At 36.1% G+C, this 17,902-nt stretch overlaps 2 protein-coding genes and 1 long non-coding RNA gene across 4 annotated transcripts; 1 reads left to right on the top strand and 2 right to left on the bottom strand.

The window, feature by feature from the left end:
• The first annotated feature begins 1,145 nt into the window (after positions 1-1,145).
• On the top strand, positions 1,146-4,909 carry LOC139775808 (uncharacterized). The gene is made up of 2 exons (XR_011718941.1): positions 1,146-2,813; positions 2,904-4,909. It is a non-coding gene; the product is annotated as an uncharacterized lncRNA (long non-coding RNA).
• On the bottom strand, positions 3,334-6,716 carry LOC139775806 (protein LSM12). Its single transcript, XM_071712083.1, has 3 exons — positions 6,523-6,716; positions 5,287-5,663; positions 3,334-4,837 (listed from the first exon to the last, which is right to left on the bottom strand). The coding sequence occupies exons 1-3, from the start codon at positions 6,641-6,643 to the stop codon at positions 4,748-4,750; spliced, it is 588 nt and encodes a 195-aa protein (XP_071568184.1). The 5' UTR covers positions 6,644-6,716; the 3' UTR covers positions 3,334-4,747.
• A 1,635-nt stretch (positions 6,717-8,351) lies between these two features.
• LOC139775777 (uncharacterized) lies at positions 8,352-15,955 on the bottom strand. 2 transcript variants are annotated; one of them, XR_011718926.1, is made up of 5 exons: positions 15,518-15,953; positions 15,099-15,398; positions 14,720-14,990; positions 8,762-8,927; positions 8,352-8,518 (listed from the first exon to the last, which is right to left on the bottom strand). XR_011718926.1 is itself a non-coding variant. In XM_071712046.1 (4 exons), the coding sequence occupies exons 1-4, from the start codon at positions 15,580-15,582 to the stop codon at positions 8,844-8,846; spliced, it is 720 nt and encodes a 239-aa protein (XP_071568147.1). In that variant the 5' UTR covers positions 15,583-15,955; the 3' UTR covers positions 8,352-8,843. The 2 variants fall into 2 exon arrangements, 1 of the variants encoding a protein (XP_071568147.1); XM_071712046.1 differs by having other exon boundaries at positions 8,352-8,927; positions 15,518-15,955.
• Between the last annotated feature and the right edge of the window lie 1,947 nt (positions 15,956-17,902).

Here is a 17,902-nt window from a genome sequence, read left to right as displayed (position 1 = left end):
TATCGTATGTTGGAGTCGGATGTCGGAACGTAGCCGATGGTCCAATGAGGAAAATTGGTTTCCGAAAAAGAAATTATCTCATTGGACCATCGGCTACGTTGCGACATCCGACTCCGACATACTACTGATTGTAGACCGGGCCTTATTAAGCTTTTAGGCCCGGTCTACAATGGATGTCGTAACTGTCGTAAGTTGTGAGTCGTAAGAAATTGACCAATCATTAGTTGATTATTCTCTTCAAATTCGATTGTGATTGGTCAATTTCTTACGACTAACGACTTTACGACAGTTACGACACCCATTGTAGACCGGGCCTAAGGCCCGGCTACACAGTGAGTAGACTACTAGTCTACTAGTGAGTAACAAAGACAGAGTGACGTTTGTGTCGACTTGTGTCGTTAACTGGAAAGCATCTGCATCATTTTGTCCTTGTTTAACATTTGATAAAAATAAGGATAAAATGTTTCCAAGAGCGTTTGGAGCGTCAAGTGGATCGCACCCAAGTCCCAACATCTATGGCTGCGGTCCGATTCACGCTCACAGCGTTGTAGTCATAATCGTAAGGCCGTAAGAAAATAGACCAATCACACTCGATTATTCTTCGAGCTCAAGGAGAATAATCGACTGTGATTGGTCTATTTTCTTACGGCCTTAAGCCGTGATCAGACTACGGATTGGGTTTGAGATTGGATTAAAATTTGACCAATTAGAGCAAAGTTCACTAAACTTGAAGTTAGTTTTCTTTATTCTGATTGATTAAATTTCAATCCAATCTCAACCCCAATCCGTAGTCTGATTACGGCTTTACGATTATGACTAAGGCCCGGTCTACAATGGATGTTGTAGGTCGTAAGTCGTAAGAATTGGCCAATCACAGTTAATTATTCTTCGACCGCAAGAAGAATAATAGACTGTGATTGGTCAATTCTTACGACTCACGACTTACAACATCCATTGTAGACCGGGCCTAAAACTTTGTTACGTGCAATGGTCTTAACGCACAAGCTTTGAGGTTTGTTCGTGTTGCATGCCCCACCATGCTCCTAATCACTCCAACCGACTCCAACGCACTCCAAAAACTCATCTGCTCCAATCGCCACCCTTTATCCGTGATCCAAGTGCTCTTGGTGTTTATTGGAGTATGCGACGCGAACAAACCTTTGGCGTATCCTGATCTGTCAGGTCGGGGACTACGACCGTCGTATATCGCTACGCCATGTTATGTGCTTTGGCCCAAAAGGTGCGATTTCACGATGACGCTCGACGCTGGATTCGAGCGTCAAATCTGGTCACGTGATAGATTCAGAGGGACGCGAAATATAACCTAACTACTGGATTGGCTGAATTCGAGCGTCGAGTGTCAAAGCTAAACACAGTTTAGCTTTTTGGCGTCTTAAGATGTCGTGAACCAATCACAGACCCGTATTAGCATCTTAAGGGGTTACACCACTGTAGAGCATGAAAAAATAGGGAATATTTCGGGAATTTTTTTTGGCGCAATAAAGAGATGAATCGAAATTCTGCAAAATGGGATTTATAATGCTAGTAATAAAGTACAAAATATATTTTTTTCAACTTCGTTCATGACAAAATGGCGGCTGCGCAGCATTTCTCCGTCGGTGCCTTTTTTTTTGAAGGGGTCCACGGCCGGAAACCTAACTCCCGCAATTTTTGACCTGGAACAAAAAACCAAAGTTTTTTCGATTCTATAGAACAACAGCAAGAGACGTACGTAGGATTTTTTCGATATATTGATTTTTCGCGAAATGGTGCACTTCAAAAAAAAAAGTTTAAAAGTTCATGAAAAAAATCGTCACAAAATTGTTTATAAAAAAAAAAAATATGCAATATAAAAAAAAATCCTACGTACGTCGCTGGAGAAAGCAATTTTGAATATACTGTTAAATTTTCAGATCGATCGGTAAAGATTTGTTCGAGTTATGTTTCCGGCCAGTTCAAAAAAAGTAGTTTCGAGAAAAACGCGTTTAAAGTTTTAAGTACTGTAAAATCATATTATATTCTTCTATACCTTTAATCTGCGATGCCTGCACCATACAATTGGCCTTCTAGATTGACATCCTCCTCCTCTTTTTCCTTTCTTAAGGCTTTCAAGTCGATTCGAGCCTTTCTTGCATCTTCACTCAACGATTCTTCCGCTTTCTTGATGCGCTCCGCGTCCACCTCCATGCATAGATTGTAGCTGTTTGGGCCAATTGTCATGCCCATAGTGTCGATTACGTGCAAAATTGAGGAAAATCCGTCATTGAACACACAAGTAGCAATATTTGTGGCAATATCTAATACTAATTTTCCACTAGATATTGATTTTGGAGCGGCAGAATTGAAAATTTTGACATTTAGACATTTTTGCGGCCCTTTATCTTTTAGTATATCATTTTTAAGACCCTAAAACACCTTTTAAGCAAAAAAAAATTTTTTCGTTTTTTTGAAAATTCTACAGTGGTGTAACCCCTTAAGACATTACTTAAGACGGTCTTGAAATAAGATCTGACTATGAATATCGGCCTCTATCTTCGTTTGATATTCGATGTGCAACGAAGACAGAATGATGCTTGCACGTAACAAAGTTTTAGGGCCAAAGCACGTAACATGGCGTAGCGATATACGACGGTCGTAGTCCCCGACTTGGCTTAAATATAAGAATCGACTATACCGGCTTGAATACTTGAATACCGGCCAGAGCGATGCTTTCAGCGCTGAGCGTGAATCGGACCGCAGCCTATGGCACAAAGGGACTGCACATGCGCGGCTAAAACCGCGATCATCAAATCAAAGAAGAAGCGGCTAAAACCGTGTGAGGATCAAGGGATATGATCTCATTTTGTTCTGGCCTGTTCTGGCCTTCTTCCCAATCGGTTTATGACGCATATTTTCTGTTTCAGTGGAAGAAGAAGACCGAGAAACATCGGGCCGTGATAAAGTTTAAGGCCGCCGCCCGGATCGCCCGTGTGACGCACGACCTGTCCGCGAGCGTGAAATCAACGGGCGACGTCTCGGAAACAATCGAGGAAACGGATGAAAACGCGGAGTAAACTCCGAGCGTATCACCGCGCGGTGCATCCTGAAGCTAGCTATACTCCGTAGTCGCATTTCGTAGTCGTGTTTTCCGTCTATTTACCGTTTAAAAACGGTAAAAATCCTCGTTACGCAGATATCTATACACTACTAGATCACTACTTCGTCAAAAGAGTTGTTCGCGTTCGCGATAGTTGTCAAAAGATAGTCGCGAGACAACACGATCGGTTGATCGCTCGCTCGCTAAGGAAGAGGCGACCGCAAGCGGTACAAAGAGAGAGAAAGAGAGCCCACGACTACAGAATTTATATTACATTTATTTATGTCTTTTTTTCGTGTAACTCGTCTTCTTACAATCTCCTACGCCTGCTTTCTCACTCTCATTGTCTTTCCATTCGAATGGCAATTAAATTGACACGGGATGAGCTCGATCTCGTCTCCCAAGGATCCTGTTCTTCGCGAGGACCGAGAGCTTTGCCCCTTTCTAAATTACATTCTCGGGCAACACTCGACTCTACGCGACAGACACCCCAAGATGTCGTTCTCGAAGGCGTCCCGTGCATATGATGAGTCGCGGATGTTCGCGGTTTCTTTTTCTGTCGGTCAATACGAAAGGTTCGCAGTGTCGCCGGGAAATATCGTGGAATCGCTCGCGTGAGCGAGCTTCGAAACGGGAATGGGAATCATCGAATTGATCGTGCGCGCTTCGCTTCGGCGAAACTAGGATAAGAGGCACGAATTACCGATGCGTTTGTTGGCGGATGGTCCGCTTTCTACATTGGGAGTCTTCCTGCTCTTCACAGTAAATGCGATAAAGAACGCATCTCGCGGGCGAAAGGCGTGAGATTTCATCTCGAAGGCGACGCGTGGAGAGACCTTCGTGCATCAATTCACGTCGGCAATACAATCGCGGTTTACATCTCTTTTGTTGAATGAAACGTAGAGTCGCGGGATGGTCCCCTTCCTTATCGCAATATACAACGTATTGCCACGATAGGAAATCGATTTATTGCCGAGAAGGATCACAGATCGGGACTGTTTACGATGTGCTTCAGGTATCGGCAACCGTGCGTTTTATCCTACTTTCACGCGACGCGCTCGCCTTCTTTTGGATTTTGAAAGCTCGGACCGCTTCATACGGACTTGAATCGTGTACATCGTGTCTCGTGGACGCGAAGGCTCTTGTTTAGAAATGGAGAATCGAATCACGCTAAGATACGCTCGTCGATGACCGACAAACCGACCTTGAATTAAACTATAGCACACACTTCGGCGCCGTTAGTATACATCGCGTACGAATGTAATGCCGATAATGGTAATACCGGTTGATGGATACTAAACTTCAGTTAGTCGGCCCATTCGCTTTTTCGGTTTTTTTTTTGGCTGGTGACTAATAATTTTACGAATTGTACGTCTGATTGTATTTATAAAATGCTGCACATGCGATACTGTTAACAATACTCTGATTAAAGTCGATGTGAAATTTCCGTGTCGAATCTGCGCTCTTGTTTGTCTTTTTTTCATTTGAACAAACGACTGGAACTTGCTCGAAGATATGCCGATTATCCGCGATAGGCTTATCTAAATTATTTCTTTGCAGTCGGGCTATCTTATTCGGTATCCTGTTAATTCTTCCCTTCTTATTTCTTGTCACTGAAACTTGTTCAAAAATATGCTAGCGACTTTGATGACGTAGTGCCTTGTTGGACTCTTATTGCAGTTCACCGCCCTTCTGCGTTTGTTGTTGCTGTTGATCCCGTTGTTGCTGTGCTTGTAATGTATCTTTAATGTGTTTCTCAACCTGTGAGATAAACAGAATGCGTGAATGCGAGATAGATAATACAAATGCAATAAAGAGATAAATCCGAAATAATCATTTGTCTTTCATTCAAAATTTGTTTGTTACTTTATTTTATATTTACATTTTGTTATATATATTTTTATACTATATTTAGTAAGAAAATTGAAGGAAATAAAATGTTAATTTAATTTAAAATATTTAAATTTCTTCAGAATGTTTCAATTAAAGAGTTTAACTGTATCGGACGGTCATTAGACAAATGCTTTGAATTTGAGTTCTATTGCCAAAGTGTTTATTGAAAGAAATGAGTTTAAAAAGTAACTAAGAAATTAAGAAACCCGTATGTTGCAAGTCTCATATATATATATACACATATATATATATATATATATATATATATATATATATATAAGATTGCTAACTTAAACATTTCCTGCATTGATACGTACCACTTTTTTTACATGTCTATATGCACCAGATTCTGTGTTTCCATGAACATTGTCCACTTTGTATGGTGGTCTAATAGTGACATTATTAAATACAACAATATTAGCTCCATTCCACGTAATATCTTGAATAGTTTTCGAGATAGCGATGAAGAGCTTCTGTCCCTCTGGAGATACTCCGGCCTGCAGAGCCATTACCAGTCTCCTCTTCTCATCGATCTGATTACGAACTCTCGTGTTTAGCCTTTGTAAATTAAGGCTCTGTGGTGGTTCACTGGTAGTAGGACTAACTTCCCGTGTCACTTGAACGTTGGACACGAGGGATAAATTTACTATATGTATATCATTTAACGAGGGTCTCCCACTCGACGATGGTGATTCTAAGAAGTCACTGTTAAGGAAAACTATCCTTTCGGATATGTGTAACAAATAAATGTCAACGTTCATGATTAGATCTCAGTAAATTTCTATAAATTTGAGTACCTGGTTTGTAATCAAACAATAGCTCAGAAATTTTTGAATTCTGGAGTATTGGAGCATTCTAGAATACTTATTCCCATAAATATGATCACAACTAGTACAATTTGTATCATAGACTATTCGTCACAGGCTTGTGAATTTTCTGTTTACCAATAGAAGAATGCTCCAACATACAATTAAGACGTTCAATGTCGTTAAAATCAACAGTGACCGATGTTATATTACTGATATATCTGATCGCCGATCAAAAACCATACAAAAGACATGATAACCAGGACATTAACTGTCGACGACGAGCGTGCGATCATGTGCTCTCGAGATCGGTCGAAACTCCTGGAACGCCGCGAGTCGCGAGCACCACGTCAACGATGACGTGCAAAACGTGTCCGATAACAAAACGTGCATGCACAGTGAGCGGCGAGCGAGCAGGCGGGCGAATAGGCAGACGCAGGTAGATAAACCAGCATGGTTGACGGTGAAAGAGACGAAACTAACCTGAATCTGAACCGCGCGATCGAGTTGCCACGTTTGTTCCGGACGAGTCGCGAGACGTGGACGGCGAACGCGACGTCGAACTCGCGGTGCCAGGTCGCCGAGGAGCTTGGCGGTAACACGCGGCACGAGACACGACGCCCGCTATTTACACTGCGTCCTCGCGCGGCGGAAGCACATGCGGGCCCCTCGCCGCTGCCGCTGCCGCCGCCGTCATCGTCGTTGCCGCCACAGACGGTCGGCGCCATTCTCGCGAGAAAAGGATACTTAGTATCAGCATTTTGGTTTGTGGATCGAACGCCAACACCTCACCCTCTATCTCCTTTTCATGGCAGGTTTTACAGAGCACCGTGCTGCCGATGCTAAACCAGTCGCTGGCTCCGGCCATTTTTCACTGCCGACGGGCTCGCAATCGCGACGCGCCGTCCCTCTCGTGGCCTGCGGACGTCGCGCTATGTAACGGCGCTGCCGGCTGGGTGACGCCGTGCGCCATCATCTCGCGATCAGCCTAGTCCGAGATTCTTCCTGGAGTCTCCGAGAGATGGCGTTACTGCAGTGTTACTGCGCCCATTTTTGTAGAGCAGATTATAAGGGTGCAGTCACCAACGTATAGTTGGCAAACAAATTAAAAATTATTTATTAATTATCTTTTCCAATCGTTTGGAAATCATTTGGAGAAATTTTGAAAAAACTTTTTAGAGTTTGGAAAACCATATAATAATAGAAAATCAATGAAAATCAATTATAATAAGCGTATAGTTGGCAGACATAGGCCTATATTAGTATATTTGAAGTGATCAGCCAATAATCAAACTAATTTACTAGTTATTTACTATTTAATACGCGTATCAAGTGATCGATGTAAACTAGGCCATATAGTTTAAAAAAATTTTTTTTATCCAATCGCTCCAGAATCATTTGGATAAAGTGTCGAAATATATTTTATTGTTTGGAAAACTACTCTATTTTAATAAAAATTAATTAACAAGTAAACGATTTCTTTTTTGTTAACGGCAATATTGAATTTTAAATAAGGATGTTTCCCATTTTATCAACTATCGACAATGACGAAGAAACGATATTACCACTGTGGTAATATCGCTTTTTCAGACCTCAATATATTTGGCAGACAATTATTTTTTTTCTTTTAATAAGATCGGAGCGATTTCTAGCATGGACACAAGGCTTATTTTCAGTGGGTGGCTTTGATGGAAATATTTTGCTGAAAATATTATGAAATCGATGAAAAATGAAATGAAAGTTATTTAAAAATTACTAAATATATTTCAAAATAAATAATAATTTTCCTTATGAAATGTAATGTAATCTCAGATAACACAAGCATTTTCTACGAATATTCTATAAATATTTTTCGAGAATATTAGAATATTCCCACAATATGCTAATAAGATGGAAATAATGTTTTATGAATATGTATAGAATGTCAAAATGGGACTAGTTTTAATATTAAAAAATAGATTGAAAGAATATTCTGTATTACATTCAAGGAATATGAAAAGAAGCTTTATAGAATGTCAAAATGGAACCAGTTTTAATATTGAAAAATAGATTGAAAGAATATTCTGTATTATATTCAAGGAATATGAAAAGAAGCTTTTTAAAACTATCTGAATAATGTTTATAGAATGTTCCAAAAATACGTCATCCAAATCATACAGCAGATGTTTATGGAAATATATATTTTGATAGGAAAGAAAGTAAGGAAAGATATAAAGTGAGAATTAAAATGTTTTATCATATATATATATATATATATATATATATATATATATATATATATATATGGTATATAGGTATATATGATAAAACATTTTAATTCTCACTTTTACCTTTTCTTACTTTTTTTCCTAAAATATATATTTGCATAAACATCTGCTGTACGATTTGGATGACGTATTTTTGGAACATTCTATAAACATTATTCAGATAGTTTTAAAAAGCTTCTTTTCATATTCCTTGAATATAATACAGAATATTCTTTCAATCTATTTTTTAATATTAAAACACGCTGTACAATTTAGATTGTATATAAATATTGATTATATGATGGAAAATTATACAAATAACATTATATATAATTGTAAATTCTGTACGTTTATTATAACACATATTTTTATTATGTTATAGTAATACATGAACGTAAATATATATAAACTTTATCTAAACACAAAATTTATAACCTCTATAAATGATTGTGTAGTCGCAGACGCCTAATTGCACACTTTTATCACTCGATCTGGATCTGAATAAAAATATAAAATTATTATAATATAAAAAGTATATTATTTTCTCAGAGATAGCGTTTTCGACCGAGGTGGGTTTCAATCCGGATTTCAACCAGTTACAAGCGAAATCGAGCATCTACTGGTCAATTCGCCCGCGTTGACGAATAAATGCTCGATTTCGTTGAAACCCGGATTGAAATCCACCTCGGTCGAAAACGCCAAGAGACAAGAAAAATGCATAAGATGCAAATTATACCTACTTTACGTTACAACAGACCTGTTCACGCCACGGCGCCCAACGATCAGCGTTCCACAGCGCGCGAGCGTTCTTTATTATTGTTTCTAGTACGTAGTACGTGCTCGCGGAGTGGTGCGGCGCTGCAGTAGTTCGACTTCGCCGCTTAATTTGATTAGTTTTGCTACACTCTATAATATTTATAGAATATACTAACAGAATATTTCTACTGACAATTTTATAATATTTCCAGTACATTTATAGAACATTCTTTAAAACGAAAATATTCTATTAACATTTATAGATGATTTCGTTGAGAATATTCTCTTAACAAAATATTTGACGCTGCATAACATATTTATACAATATTGTATGTTATCTGGGATACTGTGTAATATAAGGAAAGTTAAATTATATTATTGAAAAGTAATAATAAAATTTCTTTTATGTTAGGTATCGTGAAACTTACGGAATAATAATGAAATGGGGTCAATTGAGAGAGAATTTCAGTAAAATATTTCTATCACGTTTCCTTATGCGTTATGCATTATGAGTTATGCAGAAGTGTGTGCTCCCCGCCGTCTGTACGTGCATACATTGTCTACCATACTGCCATATAGCATATAGTCGTATAATAATACGCGTAGTTAAAAAGTTTGGAGTAATAAAATTTATAAGACAAAAACATTCTTTATTTAAGGAATACATTAAGTTCAACTGTTATGTAAAAATCAAAAATCTCAAACATGAATCTCTATAGTGCCATAAGTTAAAGTATGTAAATTACAACCCATACAGCATAAAATATTCCATGAATGTTCTATAAATATTCTTTAGAATATTCATGAATTTTCTATAAATGATCTATAAATGTGCAAAGAACGTGTATGTCCCGCTTTGAATGTCCTTAGAAATTTCTGTAAATATTCTCGAATAATCTACAAATGTTTTATAAATATTTCCGCATAATCCATAATTTTTTTATATATGCAAAATATATTTATTGAACATTTATAGATTATTTTAGGAACATTAAAAATGGGGTATCGCATATTCTGTATACATTTATAAAACAATTATAGGATATTTGTGAATATTTGTGAATTTATTAAAACAATCTTGGAATACAGACATTTTTCTTAATATATTTGGGAATATTTACAAACATTTGTAGATTATTCGAGAATATTTATAAAATCTTTGTAAAATCTTTTAGAAATATTACTTCAAAAAATAAAATATGTTTAACCCAATCAGCAATAATTGTGTGTTTCATGTTTGAAAGATTTTTTTAATATCTGTAAAATAATATAGGTACATCTTGATATTTGAAAAATATACATATCTTGCGAATGTCATACTCTTGCTTCGCCAGAGACCTGTTTATATTAGCCCTCAACTGAAATTTACTTACGAGTTAGTCTTACCATCATGCGCCGCCTAGCGGCTTCGTTCCAAACTAGCACGGAAAGATGCGCTACTATGCATCTTTTAATTAAGAATATTTCATAATATTTTAAAAATATTTAAAAAAAGATTATGGAACCAATAATAAATTTAAAATATTTTTAAATATTTTAGAACGAGATTATAAAACAATAAATATATAGATTTAAATTAATATTTTAAAAATATATTTCAAATATTTTAGAAAATATTGTCTGGGTGATAAAAAAGAACATTTTTATAAATATTTTTAAAAGATTCTTAAAATATTCTTAAAAATGTTATCACAAAAGGTTTTTTAACTTTTTGAAAATATTCCTAAAACCATTTTAAAATATTTCTTGTAATATTTTTATAGAAATATTCAGAAATATTTTTTAAAAACATTTTGTGCTGTATGGGTAGGTCCGAAGTTAGAGGGGAGACTGTTACTACGTTAACGCGAGCGTTACTTCTGTAGTAACTTACGATAAATCACTCGTTTACGCGAAGTAAATTATCGTAAGTTACTACAAAATCCCGTTTACGCGAAGAAAAATCCTGTTTACGCGAAGAAATTATCGTAAGTTACTACAGAAGTAAAGCTCGCGTAAACGTAGTATGTGGTAAATCGCTTACAGTAATCACGACGATTAACGTAGATACTAAATTTTTATCAAATTTTACGGGAGACCAGTGGCAACTTTCTACCTGTATAGATACATACCTGCTTGTGCAGATACTCCATTGAAATAATTATATTTATTCCAAAAAATTTTTATTAATGTTGATTTCTACGGTTGACAGATACTTATCATATTTGTTTTCTTATTATCTCGATCGTTATGGAGGTTCTAGGGTTGAATATGCGCAAAACGTTTGCAGAATATTCATAAAATATTCTTGAAATATGCATAACATATTGTAGATACTTCAAGAAAATCACGAAATATTCTATAAATATTGCAGAAAAATTTCTAAAAAGTTTTTATTAATGTTTTCCAGAATATTTATATAATGTTCCAAAATATTCTTTAAATATTCCTAGAATAATTAGAATGTTTTCAATACTTTTCCTAAAATGTTTATAGATTATTTTAAAAATATTCTACTAATATGTAAAAAATATTCTATTAATATTCTGAATATTTCATGTTCATCGCAATGTTCACAGATTATTATCGAAATATTCATAGCAATTCTAGAAAAGTTTCTCAGAATATTCATAGCACATGTTATAAATGTTTAAGAATATTAACAAAATGTTCTGTAAATATTCCAAATATTCTATATTTGTCAAAATATTTATAGAACATTCTATGCATTTTTTAAATATACTACATTTATTAGAATATTTGTAGAATATTCTATGCATATTCCGAATAGACAAAATTTCATGGAATATTTATAGAACTTTTACAGAATATTCTGAATGACCCGTGGAATATTAAAATATTTATAGATTGTTTATAGCACATTTCTTGCATATTCCATGCTGTATGGGAATGCATCAATCAATATATCCAATTTGGAGTAAATTGTTGGCTTATGCTCCAAGCGTAACAGACTAAAATTAATCCTAGTTTAACTTCAAAGTAATTTGTAGCAAGGACTTAAATTCGTTAAAAAAGAATCGTGGACAACAACATCCAGAAAACTAATTCAGTCCAGAAATTGATGGTAAGTCGCATCTATTTTAAATTAAGAAAATTCTTCTATATTTTACAACAATTTTCATTTTTTAAGGATAAAGAAAGGCTAGCGACGGATGATATAGACAATCAGAGAAGGGGAGCGACAGAAAAGGGGAAAAGAACAAAAGTGCTTATCAAAAAGTAAAAAAATGAGATAGTAAACAAAGTAAGTTTGTGTTTTAATTCTTTTTCTATTTAAACTACAGTTTTGCGAGCTTCTTGTGTAATCATGTAATTGTTGATGTTTTCAATGTAACATTTTATTAAATTTTGATACATTTTTTTATTAAATGATTCGCAAAACTAGTTTAAATAGAAAAAGAATTAAAACACAAACTTACTTTGTTTACTATCTCATTTTTTTACTTTTGGATAAACACTTTTGTTCTTTTCCCATTTTCTGTCGCTCCCCTTCTCTGAGAGATTGTCTATATCATCCGTCGCTAGCCTTTCTTTATCCTTAAAAAATGAAAATTGTTGTAAAATATAGAAGAATTTTCTTAATTTTAAATAGATGCGACTTACCATCAATTTCTGGACTGAATTAGTTTTCTGGATGTTGTTGTCCATGATTCTTTTTTAACGAATTTAAGTCCTTGCTACAAATTACTTTGAAGTTAAACTAGGATTGATATTAGTCTGTTACGCTTGGAGCATAAGCCAACAATTTACTCCAAATTGGAGATATTGATTGATGCAGATTGATTTACATACTTTAACTTATGGCACTATAGAGATTCATGTTTGAGATTTTTGATTTTTACATAACAGTTGAACTTAATGTATTCCTTAAATAAAGAATGTTTTTGTCTTATAAATTTTATTACTCCAAACTTTTTAACTACGCGTATTATTATACGACTATATATGCTATATTGCAGTATGGCAGACAATGTATGTATGTATGTACAGACGGCGTCATTAAGGGCTATCGCACACAAAATTGCATAAGCTGTATAAGCATAGCATAAGACCACTGGACCAATGAACATCTTATATAAATTAATATGGCGACTTTATGCTGGATGCTCATTGGTCCAGTGGTCTTATGCTATGCTTACGCAGCCTATGCATAGCATAAGACCGCTAAACCAATGAGCATCTAGCATAAAGTCGCCATATTGATTTACATAAGATGCTCATTGGTCCAGCGGTCTTATGCTATGCTTATGCAGCCTATGTAATTTTGTGTGCGATGGCCTTTAAAGGTATATCCAGACAAACTTGCATAGCGCATAAACATAAGCATAAGAGAATTGATTGGTCCATATGCATGTGCATAAGGAAATAGACCAATCCGTTTCTTTATGCAGATGGTTATGCACCTATGCAAGTTTGTCTGGATAGACCTTAAAGGTGGAAGCACATAAAATTGCAGGAGCCATGAGCAGAATGCAGAAGTCACTGCAGAAGCCACATGCGCATGCGCTATGGTATCTGCATTCTGCCCATGGCTTCTGAATTTTCAATCTACATAAACTATGCTTATGTATTTTTATGTAGATTGAAAATTCAGAAGCCATGGGCAGAATGCAGATACCATAGCGCATGCGCATATGGCTTCTGCATTCTGCTCATGGCTCCTGCAATTTTATGTGCTTCCACCTTAAAGCGGGGAGCACACACTTCTGCATAACACATAATGCAAACACATAAGGGAATGAACCAATCAGAGTCCTTCACTTTCATCGTGGAGATAGAAATGAAGGTCTCTGGTTGGTTTCTCTTATGCGTTATGTATTATACGTTATGCAGAAGTGTGTACTCCATGCTTAATGCCTGGTCCCCAAAATTGAATGTGTTTCGGAAAACTCATTCTTCGTCTGTTTCTAAGGGCGGTATTCATAGTCGGATCTTATATCTAAGATCATCTTAAGGGGTTCCTATAGCGGCAGTGCACTTTATGCACTAAGTGCACACTTTAACTCGTATTTTATTTATTATAAATGTTTAAGAACAAAAATGCAAAATCGGGCTGTTTCGGGAACTACATATGAGCTTACTGATTAAAAATATCCTAAATGGAATAAGATTCATTCGATATTTGGCTACATTCTACTAATTCGTAATTTAATTAAAAGCCAAAATGGAAAATCCGGCTCTGTAGTGGGTTGCGGCTGATCTTAGGATGCCGTCCGATTGGTTAGCCCCATGGGGCTTGTACTGTGCCCCATGGGGCTAACCAATCAGAATGATTCCGAGATTCCGTTTTCCGAAATTCCGTCCTGCATGGGACGGCACCCTTACTGATTAAGGCCTGAAAAGCTGCTTTGAAACGGTTTTTCCCAAATTTTAGCCAAATTAATTAACGAATCTCATTAAACTTATGCTCGTTTTAATCAGTAAGATCAGCCGCAACCCGCTACAGAGCCGGATTTTCCATTTTGGCTCTTAAAAAATTTATAATAAATAAAATACGGATCGCAGCTAAGCAACCCGACAGAGGTCGGTATTGTTACTCCTGTCGACCCTTAATGCTGGGTCCTACAATGCGAGTCGCAAAGTCGTGAGTCGCAAGAATTGACCAATCACAGTCGAATTTCCTCATAATAATCGACTGTGATTGGTCAATTCTTGCGACTCACGACTTTGCGACTCGCATTGTAGACCCAGCATAAGTCTGGTCAAAAGCAGTCTTAAGACTCCGTCCAGCCAATCCATCGACATATAGTATGACATATAGTTCACATGAGCAGGAGATTGTAAAATTCAATAATTATTATTAGGCACCAAGATCTGCCACAGACAACTTTTCTTTTTTTGTTGGCCTGTGTTATTCTCATATTTATATCTCATATTTATATAATAATTAATGTACTAATTTATTCATTGCGTTCATTAACAGAATCCTCTATATCACTTACGTGTAAGAGTTTTACTTCATCTTCCATTATTAAATTCTTCTTAAATAAATGTTTTGTCAACAATTTCAAGCTCGAAACCTTCTGTTTCAACCATCGAACTTTACGCTGTAAGCACTCAATCTTTTTTTCTTTATTTAATAGCTCTTGTTTTGCAGCGTTCCACAAAGCTTTTCCTCGCATTGATGACTCGGAAAGTTCTTCCCATGTGAGATCAGTTAGTCGAATCTTTTTTGCAGCAATAACTTCAGTCAGTGGTGGTTCTTGTTTCCGCCTATAAAACATTATACATACATATTTACAAAATCATATATTATTTAAGTCTAATACTACATAAACAAAAATATTTAAAAACTTAAAATAAAATACATAATATACTTACTTATTTGATGTGGCCAACTTTTCAATACTTGATCGCAATGCTGGTTCATTGGTTGGGATATTATTGGGTTGTATGGAAGAAAATTCTGTCGTGTTCGGAATATTTATTGGAGCACTTATACCAAGATTTATAGTTGGTTTAGTCCCTGGTTTCAGAAACCTTCTTCCGTCGACTAGCCCATAACGAAAACATTTAGTGTCAAAATGTCTCGAACAAATGGTTGTTGCTTTTCCTATGACTTCTTCCGATTTTCCGATAATATCTAGCCATTGTTGTCGAGCGATAGAGTTTGACGGAAATCTACAATCAAAAAATAACCCAAAATTCACAAAAGTGTCACATGCGTGATACATAACCCAATCTAATAATTGTTTAATGTAATAATCTAATAATATTTGTAGTTACAAACTATTACTCACCGATGAAACGACAAATCTTGCGATTTGTCTGATCTCTTTTTGCAGATGAAACACGTGAACACCATACTTAAAGAATGTTTTTTTCAGAATTAATGTACGACGTCAATTGACGATAAACACAATCTTTATAAAACGAAGAAATGGGTTCATCGTCTTTGCAATACGTTCCTTACATCCTCTGGGTGGGGATAAAAGCGACCAATAGAAGCATTAGAAAAAGAGAGCAATTGACCTCTACCTCGTTCCCTCTTTGTCTAATTCTCCGGACACTTTTTGAAGGCTTTTATGTAGTGATCGCGCAGTCTATACTATGGCTGGATTTGGGGAGCACGCTATTAGCGCTATTTGCTTATTCTATCCTTGTTTTACACCTGATGAGCGATAAAGATAGAATGATGCAATAGCGCTAATAGCGCGCTCCCCGAACGCAGCCTATTATATGTCGATGGCAGAAGCCATCACAGACCGGCCTTAGGTCCGGTTTGTGGAAGGGATGCGCTACTCTTGTAGCGCATCTAGAGCTCTACATTTTTGTGCATAAGCCCGTATTTATAGGCCGGTATTCATAAGAGCCACCGCATAATGGTGCGATTCCATGGTACGGAACGTATGCGCAATGCGGAATTGGCGGAACGCTCGTGATTGGTTCGACCTCTTTTACGTTCGTTCCGCCGACTTTTATCCGCAAGTTTTTATTTTATCCGCACTGATACGTGCGGAAACTGCGGAAGCCTACTTGTGTCCTTGTGTGCGAGTGTAAAAAGACAAAATATCAGAATCTCAACAGAGATCCGGGTAATTATTCAGTTTACACCCCTCACCTCCGATTTTGATGTACTTAGGCTTAATCGACGCGTTTTTGCTCAAAACGACCGAATCTGGCAGAAAAAAGTGTCGCTCTGCCACGCGAAGCGAGATATTAACAGTTAAAGTTGACAGGAATCAGGTTATGATTCCCGTCATACCGACGAGATGTAGCAACACTGAACATGCCCAGTGTTACCAGATGATTCGCGTGACGACTCCCTAAATATATTTCGTTTTCCCCTAAAAATCCCCTAACAACTCCTACCAATTTCATATGTAGACAATCGCTTCTATGAATGGCGTTCATTAAACTGCGACATCTTCTGGTCTGTCTCTTGTACTACCTACCATGTCCAACATTACTTTTTTTCACCAGATGTCATATTCGAGGGGAATTACCTAGAGACCCTTTAATAAGAGTCTGGCCATCAGAAATCTGATTTTAGAGCGTTTTGATTGGTCCGCCATTTTTTCTCTAATCTAAGTGGGGGTAGCTTCAGAGCATGCGTATAATTATAAACGTATTCAATTTACTGACTAGACCCGACTCCGAGTCAGGAAATCGAGTACGTTATATTATCACTATAACCTCAAAGTGAAAATTTAACCATTCGATGATCAGGGAATAAATTAAAAGAATAAAATGTAACAATTTGTTTTATTTTATTGCACTGTGCATCGCCATTGACTTACTGTCATAATATTTACGTTTAACAATTGTTTTGTTATTCGCTATCCTCATTCTGTAAATTGCATATCTATTTGCTATCTTTAAATGTAAATTATGACACAACAAAATATGACTGTTACTCAAAATATCTAAAAATGTAGCAACTAAAAAGTTTTTGTAACCACGATTGTTATTGCACGATTTCTGATACCGCCTAAACATATACTCCATTTTTTTAAATAACTGAAATGTTTGATTGTTTACATAAAACAATGTGTTGTTTTTATAACTTCGCAATCGTACTAATCTCGCATATTGGGACAAATTTCGATGAGTAGAACCTAAACTTCCAATACAATGCTTACAAAGTTTTGTATTTTTTTTAATGCTTGTTACAATGTATCCAGCGATACTATATAAAATATTACATTCTACAGTATTCAATTCTTCTACTTCCTGAGTTGTTGGTTCGTACGATAGATTGGCATTTGATTCATTACGAGACTCACATTTGTGTTCAGCAATTACATCAAGGAAACCTGTTACATATCGCGCATCATCTTCTTCGTAATTAGCTCGAGAAATTGAACGCATATATAAAGAAGTGGCAATTAATTTAAGATTATTTTTAAATTGTAAAGCATTTAATGTAACATTTTTACTTCGAAGAACAGAAAAAAGATTCTCTACGCAGTCTTGCGTAAGTCTACCTGTCAGTAAGAATTGAAATTTTCTCTCACGAAACAGATAATCTGCCAATTCTAAAATAGATTTAGTTGAAATAATAACTCCCTTCTGAACAGGTTTAAAATCTCCTTTGTTACCAATATGAAGATTACTAAATATCTCTATAATTTCATTTAAAAATGAAACAGTATCTTTATATTTCTCCAAGTCTTTTGTACCCA

Source organism: Temnothorax nylanderi, unplaced genomic scaffold, assembly GCF_030848795.1.
Source record: "Temnothorax nylanderi isolate EJ_2023f unplaced genomic scaffold, tnyl_v1.0 TNYL_tig0105_pilon, whole genome shotgun sequence".
NCBI classification, from domain to species: domain Eukaryota; kingdom Metazoa; phylum Arthropoda; class Insecta; order Hymenoptera; family Formicidae; genus Temnothorax; species Temnothorax nylanderi.
Note: the sequence above shows the minus strand (reverse complement) of the source record. Positions and strands in the feature narration are given on the sequence as shown.